The sequence below is a fragment of the Apaloderma vittatum genome, unplaced genomic scaffold, assembly GCF_000703405.1.
Source record: "Apaloderma vittatum isolate BGI_N311 unplaced genomic scaffold, ASM70340v1 scaffold1719, whole genome shotgun sequence".
Taxonomy (NCBI): domain Eukaryota; kingdom Metazoa; phylum Chordata; class Aves; order Trogoniformes; family Trogonidae; genus Apaloderma; species Apaloderma vittatum.
In genome coordinates, this window is record NW_009735703.1 from 1452 (window position 1) to 13885 (window position 12434).

At 40.0% G+C, this 12434-nt stretch overlaps 1 protein-coding gene across 1 annotated transcript in view; it reads left to right on the forward strand.

The window, feature by feature from the left end:
- Positions 1 to 6247: 6247 nt before the first annotated feature.
- TRHDE (thyrotropin-releasing hormone degrading enzyme) overlaps positions 6248 to 12434 on the forward strand; it is a gene marked incomplete at its 5' end in the record, with an annotated part of 177635 nt that continues 171448 nt past the window's right edge. Inside the window, one exon of the mRNA XM_009876674.1 lies at positions 6248 to 6374. Within this exon, the coding sequence (XP_009874976.1) occupies positions 6248 to 6374 (127 nt within the window). The remainder of the gene's footprint in view (positions 6375 to 12434) is intronic.

Here is a 12434-nt window from a genome sequence, read left to right on the forward strand (position 1 = left end):
GGGCTGGGCAAAGGCTCTCCATGGATCAGGGGACCTTTGAGAATGGGTTTGTGTAATTGTGTGTGGCAGTGTCCGTGGGGTGAGGTGGTGTGAACCAAGGCCTGGAATTATAGCTGCATCTTCTTTCCTTCTCAGCAGCAAAGGTGGCTTTGTTGTACCTGATGCTGTGGCAGAGATACAGCAACGGTTACTGCTGTGTAAATTCTGCGTCAGGGTGCTTTCAAGAAGCAGAGAGCTATTTTCATTATAGCACGTGAGATATAAATGTAAAATCTGATCGGTGGTCCTGCTTCTCATGCTCCGAACTGTCAGTGGTTGTGACCAGGGCATTGCCATTTAAAGGCCTAATGTTTTTTCTTTCCTGTGCACTGCCTCACAAGGACTACTCGAGTGGTCTAAAACCATGGACTGTAGATGTGGTAGATGCTGTTGGTGAAGGTCGCGTTGGCAGAAGTGTCCCTAGCCCAGGGGCTGGATTGGACAGGTCTCCTCTGCAAGTCTAATTTAAAGCCCCTATAGTTAACAGGAGTCATTCAGTTGAAATCATCGGGTGTTGTGTTAGGCCATTAGAGCCAAATGAACCATCTGCTCTCACAGGCCTTCCCTTGCTAAAACAGAGGTGCACTTTATTCCCTTGGAGCAGTATTTCTCATCCAGTGAGCTGTGGTCCCCCCAGGGCATCAGTGATGGCAGTTGGAGTGGTCTTAAAACATGGAAAAGCTGGCTAAACATTTAAAAAAAAGGTGCCTTGCAGAACGAATGCAGACTATTATATGGGCTTATGGTGATCAGCAAACTTTACTATTACAATAAGTAAAAGAATAAAAATATGTCTTGATATCAAGCATGGTGACATTCCTGAAAAAGTTAACAGCACTCCAAGAATTAAGGTTTCGGAGGGGCTGCACGCACAAAATAGAAGGCGGCGTAGAGAATCGTGCCTTCAAGAGCAGACTTCAATGTAGAAGTGCATGTTTAATTCTAAAGTAAGGGGTGGGATCTGGTGTGTGGCATGCTTCAGGCTTACAAGCCTCTTACTGATTTTTGCCAGTTTGTCAGCTTCCTTAATTCCCTGGGGAAGCAGGTTGGCAGGCTTGTGGCACCTCTAGCAAACGTTATTAGTGTCTTCCTGTAGTGCCCGAGGGAGAACGTGCTCTGGTTGTCTCTGGTCTTCCTTCATCTTTGGTGAATTCCTACAAAGGGAGAAATTTGGTCAGCCATCTTTTTTTGCAATTAGACATGTAAATAGTGGATTTTTAATTTGTATTTCCATGGTCAAAATGTTGAGTGTATTCCATATTCCTGCAACTTGCAAAGCAGAACTGAAAAAAGCCTTTGATTTGACCAGAAATATTTCACAGAATGTGATCAAAATGACTGCAGGTGTTTCCAAACTCTTCACCCCTTTCATCCTTTTCTTCTTGCCATGTACTTCAACTTTAACGTGAAAAAAGAAAAAGTAAAAAAAAAAAAACTCATTTTAGAAATGTCACGTTTTTCTGAACCCGTTCCCGTGTTTATTATGTGCTGACGTTATCACTAGTCTTTGGTACAGTGGAAACATTTTTAGTGAACATCTCTTCACCAAAAATTAAGATGTCCATTGCTATTTACAGTTTGTACTTCTCAGAATTTATACATTGTACCTTGTATATAGTTACTAATTCATTTTTTTTTTTTAAACACTCTGACGTAGTAACTCAAGAACTTCTATCTCTTTTTTTTTATAAGTGGTAACTTTCTTTTTGATGAATAATTTTTACCTGCTGTCAAGAGGAAGATTTTCTCATGCACGGTAGTTAATAACCTGACTAATTAGATGTGATTTGTTCTAAATCTCTTGCACTTTTTTTGCGTATGTCACATCCGTCCCTTGCTATGAGAAGTGGCTCTCATTTTACAATCACATTTATCTGTTCTGGCGACTTAGTATTACAAATATTTTTAAATTACTTTGACTTAGTTTACATAACAAATGCTGAAATATTGAGAGACTACAGGAAGTGTTACAATATGTACAAATTATTTGTGAAAGTACACTTTGCGTACAGCAGATATTTTTTACTAACTATAGAGAAGCAGACTATTAATCACTTAAAACAAAGACATGGAATTTACCATACAAGTTTCAGGAATATTTTAGTATTTTATCTGATAATGCTGCCAAAGTAATTCTAAGAACTTGAGCTATGTTACTAATATTTTTAAATTAATCCTTGGGGCTGATTTTTCTGTGGTGGTATCTGAGTGTGGCCATTGTATTGCCTTTATTTAAAGTTCTAATGAAAATAGCCTAGGGCTTCTGGAAACGAAACGGGCAAAAAACTCACATTTTTTGCTCACTTTAGAAAAGAATGAGAAAATATGCACTGCAGTGACTTCATTTAGGGTCTCTGATGACTTCTTGCTCTGCTATTAGCAAAAGGGAAAATGATTTATAGCAAAGGATGTCTGGTCTCCTCCATCGGTGGTTGTGTAGTGTGAGATCGGCAGCATCTTGAAAATGTCAAAGGCGAGGTCTGGGTTGTAGGACTGCAGGTGTGAACCAAGTTACTCAAGACTTGTGGTAGGAAGGAGCTGGTCTGTGTGGTTCCATTTGAGAGAGAAAAGAGAGGTTTGGATATTTTTTCTTAGGTAGCAGAACTTCTCTTGCAAGGTTAGTAATGGTTGCAAATGTAGGTGCCAAAGGAATTAAGAAAAAACCTGTGAACTTTGTTGTTATACTTCAGAATATAACAGTGTCATTACTAATATGATCCCTCATAATATTTTCCTAGTATTTTTGTCATTTAGACACATATGGAACTGTACTACATCTGGACAACACCAGTGTGCTGTGAATTTGCCTGTTGTCTGACCTTATTAATTCCCAGACATGGAAGGTGCTTGGTGCAGGCTGTCAGGTGTCTTTGAATTCCCTCCTTGCCTCTGCCACCAGAGTTGCTGTGAGATGCTGAGCAAATCACATAAACTGACACAGTCTCATTTAGTCACTAACTGTGTATTGCTAATTTTCTTAATATCCAAGCTAAGGCACCTGTGACCAGATTCAAAGCTGTGTAAAGTGTTCACCACCGCAATAAGGTATAAGGGGAACAGAGCTCTAAATGTGTGCAATAAAGCTGTTAGGCACACTTGACATTGGGAGGTATCGAGAGAGGCACCCAGAATTAGCCTCAGTCTCTCTTTGTTCTCCACTTTTTAATGTGAAAATAATAGTATAACCCGATCTTGCAAAGACTGTGAAAAAGAGCTTCACTAATATTTGAAGGGTGGTAGGTGCCACTGCAGTGAGTGATGAATTATGTACCTAAGCTAAAAACCTGTTTATCTTTTGTAGGAGAAGGTGTACTGTTATTATATTCAAGTTTGACCCAGAAGTTTTTCTGTTCTGTCTCTTATTTAAATTAATGTAAAACCAGATTCTTAGTAAAGTGATCAAACAGCCTGTGGGAAAGCATATAATAAATATGTGTTATTGTTCAGTCCAGCATAGTTATGAAGTATCACAACCTATCTGCCTTTTGAAATGAAAGCAGTAAACAAACAAAAAAAAATGCCAAACAAATCTCATGTCTTTGTTCTGGTTTACTTAAGCTCCTCTTTGGAACTTTACAGCCTTTATTACTTAACACTCAGAATCTCTGTGTAAGCTAAGGAAATAATATAATCCCCATTTTTTGGACTTTGGAATAAAACATAGTTGAGATAAGCCCATACACGTTAAAGGACGTTGGTTAGTGAAAATTAGGGGCTTTGATTTCAAGCTCATAAGTGCCAGCCTTTAGCCTGAACTCTGGACCAACTCCTTGTGTTGTGAGTGACACCTGAGAAGGTGTCATCCAAACCAGCCAGCCAAGGTAGGCAGTGTCACAGGCTAATGTGCCCCCTGCTAATCAAGAGTGAATTTTTCGAGGCCAGAGGTAGGTCTGCCATGGTGCCTCGAACGTTCCTGTGTACGTTTCACGTTCAGTGGGCAGAAGCAGAATGAACATTTGAGGACAGCTGGCATGCTTCAGCAGTGCCCGTTGCCTCGAAGGGCTGGAGAGACCTGGGCAAAGGGACGGGTGATTTCTGAATAATGTTCCAGCTAAGGGGTGACCTTGGCGTGAGCCATGGAGCCCTGGCAGTTCGGAGCTGTCCTAGGCAGGCAGAACGGCGCCCAGGGAAACTTTTCAGGCAAAATAAAACTATAGTGTTAGGTAGGTGGCAAACAAAATGTTGCAGCATTGAGATTTTTGAGCTTTGGTACCTGGGCTCTATCTCAGACACCATGAAATGCCTTTTCTGCATGTGCTGAAAGACACACATTGTAATACAGTGAGTTGAACCTCGATTTTTCTTGTATGTACCTATTTTTTTTTTCTTCCCTTCTGTTGTCCTGTTCCTTATTATGGACACATTTGGCCACTGTCAAATTGAATGATTTTTTGCATACTTGGTTGGCTGACTCTTTTTTTCCTAATTTGCTGATACAGTCAACTGTGCCAGTAAAGCAATTATGCAAAATTGTGTATAAAGGTTTAATGATACAAAACAGTGTTCATCACAAATCTAATTGTGATTCTTACCATTCTTCCATGAACTAAAGACTGTGAGATGTTTGAATTAGGATTTCTGTGGTTAATATCTATTTTGTTAAAAACATTTAGTTTAGCAGATAAGGGAACATTTAATGTACATGTCACTATTAACTTTGGAAGGAAGCAATAAACAGAAGTAGTGCCTTGGAGGTGGTCAGGTAATGTTATTTATCCTTTCAGGTGGTGATTATGAGAAGTCTGCTTTATTACATGTCTCATTAGGTTACACTGTTACCTATTTTACATTACAAATGATAACTACATATGGTTGATTGTGCACTGAGTCTAATGCAACACAGATAAAAATATAGACATAGTGACAAAGCAAAATATTTCTGCATGCTGAAAATATAGTGGGTTAAAACAGAATTGACAGATACAGTGTACCGAGATTTGATGTCTGGTTTCCACTCTGGTAACTGAACTGGTTCAGGAAAAGAGCAGTAAAGCAACACTTGGTAATGCTTTCACTGAAGCTGAAAATCCCACTGGCTTTTTTTTTGTACAGAATGGAGCATTCAGAAACATTTCAAAACTGATATTTCTCCCTCATGTTTGCGTTGGTATTTTCCGATTTCTATGCCGCTGCCTTCCTCAGAACCCTAGCTGGGATTTAATCCTGCCACAGAAAATATTAGTGAGTCAGATACTGTTATTAGGACTGACATTCAGTAGCATCTTTTTTCTATCAGGTCATTATGTACTGCCAGGAGAGACCTGCTGCCTCGGCCACTAGAGACAAAGCACACGCTGCTTCCATCAAACAGCGTACGAAGAGGAAGAACGAAAAGTGGCTCTCCTTTCTGTCCCTTTGTTGGTTAGCAGTTCTCAGCTGTATTTTGTCTTTGCACTAAGGAAGCGTTAGGGACTGTAAGGACAGGGCATAGAGAATAACCTAGCAGGGCTTTCTGCCACCTCCTTAATCAGGGTCATCCTTGATGACTAAATTAGGAAGGTGAGTTCTCTTCGCTTGGGTGCTCCACGTAGTCAAGATATGTGAGCAGTGTTATACTCAACGCAGCAGCATGTGGCTTGGATAAACACTTTTAATTTACTGTTTTCTGAAAACAGAGGCTTGAAGCAGTCACGGAGGCTTCAGGAATGCTAATTGTTTGTGTACATGAACGAGCTTATAAATGGTTGCTTTTGCAGTTTTCCATAGCTCATGGAGGGTAACTGTGTCACTGCCAGAGAAACGAAGAGAGAATGATTATTTTTTTTCTCCACAGTCTACTGATACTTTCAGGGCTCGATATAATGTGCCTTTAACAAACCGTGAACTTCTCTCCTACTGAGCCACTGCATCCTGCCTACATTCAGTGTAGGCAAAGAACCATTATACTAATCCACTCTCCCATCATATCTCTAGTGAACACATGTAAGTGTTTTCTTTGAATATTTATTTTGATGCAAAGGATGTTAAGTCTTTTATTTGGCAACACAAAAAAGTAGGAAATAGTCAGTTCTGAACTTTATAACCTTAATTGTGGAAGTTCTGGTTTTCAGCTATGACACATTTTGACAAATGTATGACAGACACATTTGGCTTGAAGATAATAATCCTTCCACCTCACAACAACCTTAGAGTAGTTCATGTCTGCAGGTAGGATAGCTTTATAACGTAGATGCCAAAATGATCAGTCTTTCACTTTGTTTTTTAACAGGTACGGTTATATGCAAGGCCTGATGCAATCCGAAGAGGATCGGGGGACTATGCTCTAAACATTACAAGGAGACTTATTGAATTTTATGAAGATTATTTTAAAGTGCCCTATTCCCTGCCAAAATTAGGTAAGACTTCCACTAGAATATGAGGTTCACCTGGAAATAGAAGATTAAGTCAGCTTTTTTTAAAGGAAATTTAAGACTGCCATGTACTAGATTTTAAGGAATGTTTGGATTAATTTAGAAGGATCAGTAAGTAAAGGATTTTTCTTCCCTTCCTTGCAGAGGAAGGGAAGCAAAATTGTCCCTTCTCCAGCCTCTCACTGAAAGGAGCAGGAAGCAGACAGTACTTAAATTTGTTAGGCAACAGGAAGTAAACTTGAGACCTCTCACTGATAAGGGAGTTAGGTTTTTTGTGTGTGCCATTTGTTTTATTAGATAGCCACTGCAAGATGTTTTTTTCTGTAGTATTTGTATCTGGATGTCTCAGCCTTAGATGAGGAACAGAATTGAAAATATTTGTGAAACTGGGAACCTGTAATAGTGCAAGACTGGGTTTATCTGTGTGCTGGCTTATGTGATTTATTAATGACGATTAGTACATATGCTTAATTGTATTGTTGCTTATTGAAAGAATTTCTGTGAACTTGTTTTGCTGCTGAAGTGACCTAAATGTAAAAGCTGTCAATTTCTATTGTTACTTAAATAGTTTCTTCTCATCCTCCCTTTCACCACAACCAGTTGTTCACCTACACACTTGAATACTTTACACCATTATTGTTACACCCTCCCTCCTTTGGAGCATGTTTGATCAAAATCCAGAAAAGCCTATTGCTCAGCAACAGGAGGAGAGCTTGTATTTGATCAGAAGTGTTAGAGCTGGAACTACAGGTGATCCTCCCAGGAGCTCAGGGTCTATTTCATTAAATCCCATGCCTGCTGAGTAGCTTTATTAGTCTTACAGCTAACGGTGTGGGAAATAGATAAAGTAATTGATGTTGCTAGATGAGGGTGTGTTGTGGTTTAAGCCCAGCCAGCAAAAAAACCCCACACGGCTGTTCTCTTACTCCTTCTCCCCTGGTGGGCTGGCGAGGAGAAAATGTAGTGAAAGGCTCATGGGTTGAAAGAAGGACAGGGAGGGGATGGCTTGCTGATTATGATCCTGGGCAAAATAGACTTGTCTTGGGATAAAAACCAAAAATATTTGTTACCAATCAAATCAGAGTAGGTTAATGAGAAATAAAAGCAAATCTTGAAAACATTTTCTCCCCTGCACTCCCTTCTTGGGCTTAACTTCGCTTAGGGGATGGGCAGTGACTGCTGTCACTGCTACAAAGGATTGCATACTTCATTTTTGTCAGTTCACCACACGTTGTTGCTCCATCCTCCTCAGAGGGAGGACTGCTCACATTCTTACCTTGTTCTAGTGTGGGGTCCCTCCCGTGGGAGATGGTTCTCCATGAACTTCTCCAAAATGAGTCTTTCCCACAGGCTGAGTTCTCCATGAACTGCTCCAGTGTGACTCCTTTCCACAGAAAGACTTCTCCAGCATGGGCTTCTCACAGAGTTACAGCATTCTTTGGGTGCAACCACGTGCTCTGGTGTCAGGTCCTCCACAGGCTGCAGGAGGATAGCCTACCTCACCGTGGTCTTCACCACAGGCTGCAGGAGAATCTCTGCTCCAGCACACTGCCTCCCTTCCTTCACTGACCTCGGTGTGTGCAGCGTTGTTTCCCTCACATCCCACTACTCTCTTTGGTACATATTCCCCGGGATTTTTTTCTTCCGTCTTATATATGTTATCCCAGAGGCACTGTCAGTGTTGCTGATTGGCTCAGCTTTGCCCAACAGCAGGTCCATCTTGGAGCTGGAAAAGCTTCTAGCAGGTTCTCCCAGGAGCCACCACTGTAGCCCCTCCCTTGCTACCATGATGCAAACCCAGTACAGAGTGTGGCAGGAATTTTTTATAAGAATGTTGTGGCATTTGTTTCTTGTCTTTAAACGATGAGTTCTCCTGGAGAAATGTGCAGATAGGTCAAACATGTCACGTGCATCAGACTCTGTGTACCCTTTCGTGTGTAGCTTCAGGTATGCAATAATCATAGAATCATAGAATCATAGAATGGCCTAGGCTGGAAGGGACCTTAGAGATCATTTAATCCAACCTCCCTGTCATGGGCAGGGACACCACATCTCAACTAGATCAGGCAGCACATGGGGACCGAGCAGGAATCGAACCTGCAGCCTTGGTGTTATCAGCACCGTGCTCTAACCAACTGATAATGGTTTCATAAAGGAAGTTATAGGCTTACAGGCGACAAAAATTTAGAAAGGAAAAAAGTAATCAAAAACTTTCCGTTGAATATGAGAGTTTACTGAGGATTCCAAGTAGCAGCAAGCAGTAGTGACTGTACCCGTTTCAGAATATCTTTCACAATTGCGGCATATAATCTTTCAGCTCAACGTGCTGTATGTGTTATCATATGCTGTGGCGTAAGCTTTTAAAGGTATCTCATTGGAAATCAGTCTGTTCTAGTGTAGATCTCCTTGGAATAGAACAGGAAGAATAGCTGCAAGTAAAATTGTGGGGTTTTTCATCAAGTATTTGTAGTAAAATTGTTGAGTTAGTATGAAATACCGCTTGAAAACTTTAGCTTTTCTGCAGTGATACTATAGAAAATAGTTTGCAAAGATTTGTATACTGTAGTAAGTTTGTTCTCATTTCAGTTGAACACTAAGATCACTACGTTTAAGCACGTGCTAGTGACATCTGAATCATAGAATGGCCTAGGCTGGAAGGGACCTTAGAGATCATTTTAATCCAGCCTTCCTGTCGCCAGGACACCACCTCTCGACTAGATCAGGCAACACATGGGGACCGAATGGGAATCGAACCCGCAACCTTGGCATTGTTAGTGCCACGTTCAACTGACTGAACTAACCGGCCTTCCTGGAGGAGTGCTGATTCATTGTTTGTTTAGGTTTCTTTTTTAAACTGGAAAATGGATGGTTAGCGGTAGTAGTCTGATGGGTGAATAGGATTAAAAAGGAAAATGCTTTAATCTTTCTATGATTGTGATTTTGCACTAATAAATAAATTTTAGGAGGAGACAAAACAGCATTAGCTACAGTGTTAGATGGCGTGTACATCAGGAGAGTGTGTTGATAAAGAAAATACATCTGTAGTATTCTGAGCCTTGGGACTGTCACCTGATACACTGCTGTTACTGCTACAAAGGATTGCATATTTCATGAAGGTTTTAAGAAAAATACGTGGTTTTTGTGGGACTTTTTAGGAGTTTTAAATTCAATTTATAAAGGAAATGTTAGATGTCTTCAAGTGGGAGTGAAAACTCAAGAGAAAAGCTTTTTAATGACAGCATCAGTTTTGTAGAAAATGTTGTATTTCAAATGTAGATGTTTTAAAAAACAAAAAAATTTGTTTCATGTGTTTTTCAGCTTTAACAAGAGTGAATTTAAACAAATATCATTATTTCCACTGAGAACACAATTAATGTTTTCAATTAATTCTGTTGTTGAAATGCTGACCTACCATGCAGGTGCTGTATCATCTGCTGAGCGATAGGTTGTTACTGTCAGTGCTCTGTGCTGGGGTGTGTGTGGGGACAAGGGATCTGCAACCTTGGCGAAGTGCTTGCATCATCTGTGTGGTCATCCCTTCGAACTCTCTATATGGAAGGAGTATCTGAGGACATTTAGGCTATTCAGATGTGTTGTTATAGCAGAAGGACCTGTGTTCATTTGTTCACTTATGCCGTTGAGCTCTGCTTTCAACGATCTGTGGCGTCTGAAAGTAGTGCTCCTCATCTCAGTTTGTAATAAATCAGATGGTGTTCTCTGTAGGAACCATTGTCTCCTACAGCTCTTGACTGCTGGACTGTTTTTGACCAGGCTTTTTTACTGTACCTACATGCAGTCAGATGTCTGTGGTTGCTGTTGCCAGTTGTGGGCTTCTCTGACTTCCTGGCAGCTTCTGCTGCTATTGGAAACGTAGGTCTTACACAGCCTGTACTGACTTGCATGCATTGGAACAGTTGGTTTGTTTGCCAGCTGATGTGAAATATGGTAAGGAATGTGAAGTGGGAATTTTTCTCATTTGAATAACCAACTTTCACAGTTAAAAGTTCTGCTTAGCTTGTAGAACTGGAAGGTGCTTGTGTCGGGGTTTTAGATTAATAATATTTTCATGAATTTCATTTGTGAGAAACAAGTCAGGTCCTTAGAAAAAAACCAGATTTTTCTATAACTATAGGATCATAAGCACTAGTTAAAATGAGGAGTGGATAAAGCATTGGATTTTATTTAATTTAGGGGTTTTAATTGTGTTTTATTGTGTTTCTATGGCTGGTGAATACAAAATATACTTCTGCATTTGTATCTCATGTTTAATCCAATTTACAGTACACAAAATATTTCTTTATATGGTTAGAGCTTTTTCTTATGAGGATCTTTGAACCTGGAATAGTTTCCCTGTGAGGAATCGTTAGGTACGCAAGCACTCTACTTGTTGACAGTTGTGACTCTTAAGTTGTGAAGGATTTGGGGTGGAGGGACTGACTGCCTTTTCTAAAACTCAGGGGCCACGCAGTGAAGTTTGCAGGAGACAGGTGCAGAGAAAAAAGAAAGATCAGGTGGTAGATTTGTGAAACTATTCATCGAAAGGGTTTGTAGATGCACAAAGATGATACAGATCCAAAAAGAGACGTGGGCAAGTACTTGTGGAGGGAAGGAAGTCCCCTGTTTTGAAAACAGAAGCTAGGAAATAGGCAAGAAACTTCTATTTATGCTTCCCTGGCCTTACTCTTTCCTGATCATCTGCTTGTGGCTGATGTTGAGAGGAGAGTACTGAGCTAAGCAGTCTTGTTGTCTGAGCTGGCAAGGTTATCCATATGTTCATAGTCTTCCAGTTTCCCAACCCTTTCTACTAAAGGGTCACAGAATCTCTTTTCCAGAATACATTGTGTACAGGAACTGGGAAACTTTATAAGGTTGTATCCATCTTCAAGTTATGAAAGACAGACAAAACTTCATGTATGGTGCATAGATGAGCCACCTGTGTGAAGATTTTGGGTTTATGGAATTTGTTTTTTCTTCCTTTAACAACACTGCAGTATTGCAGTGCTAGTAGGATGCGTTTTTTCTCTGCAAACTCATTTTACAACTCAATATAATTTACTCTGGATACTGTATTTAGACACCCATGTAATTAGTGTAACCACTATGAGTTGTGTAGAGGAACTTGGATGTCTCAAGAGTTAGACACACAGTGCCTAACTCAAAGGCACTTTGCTTGGATTTGTTCAACTTTAGGCACTCAGCCGGCATGTCTAAATTAGCAGGCTGATTGCCTTAGATTCCTTATGCATCAGTGATGAGGAGATTTTCTGGGGGATGGTTTGAATCTTGTATGGACAGTCTCCCACTGGACCTGAAACTAAGAGAAAAAATATTTTATTAACCCCTAAACTTGATTTAAGTGCCATCTGTACTATTAAACTTTCATAATGTGCAGACTTGGAAAGGAGATGTTTAGCAATGGAGAGCTGTGGGTAGTGTTGGGAAGAACTTGAGCTTCTCAGAAAGCTTTTAATTTCCCATTGAAAGTGTCCTGAAGGGTGGAAATACGAACAGCTGAGGGGTCTACTGTGGGACATGGCTGCATATGTTGCAGGAAGGCTGGATAAAAGTAAATCCCCTTGCTGTTTTGTCTTGAGGTCGGTAGATATGAATCAATAATAATTTATAAATATTGCCATTTGTGTGAGCATTACAGTGTTAAAAAATATCTTTTAAAAACTTTTTTCACCCTTGACTTTAGGAAGTTTCTTTTTTTGTAGGTTTGCTATACGACAAACTTTGAACATTACATTTACTATATTTTATGTTGTGGGGTTTTTTTCAAGGTACTAATTACCTGGTTCATGGAAAAATGGTTTTGTTTTTGTTATGCAACATAGATCACAATAAAGTTGTGAATGCAGTCTTAGGAGATGATTTTCTAAGGGGTTTAGTGAATGTGCTACACGATGGAAGATTGGACCATTAACACTTGCTCTTTGAGTATTTTTGGAGAACAGGATTCAGTTTTTGAAGCATGTCATGGAAGAGTTTAAACTATTTCTTATGATGTAAAAAATAGCTCAGCCATGTAAAGAGAAAGTTCAG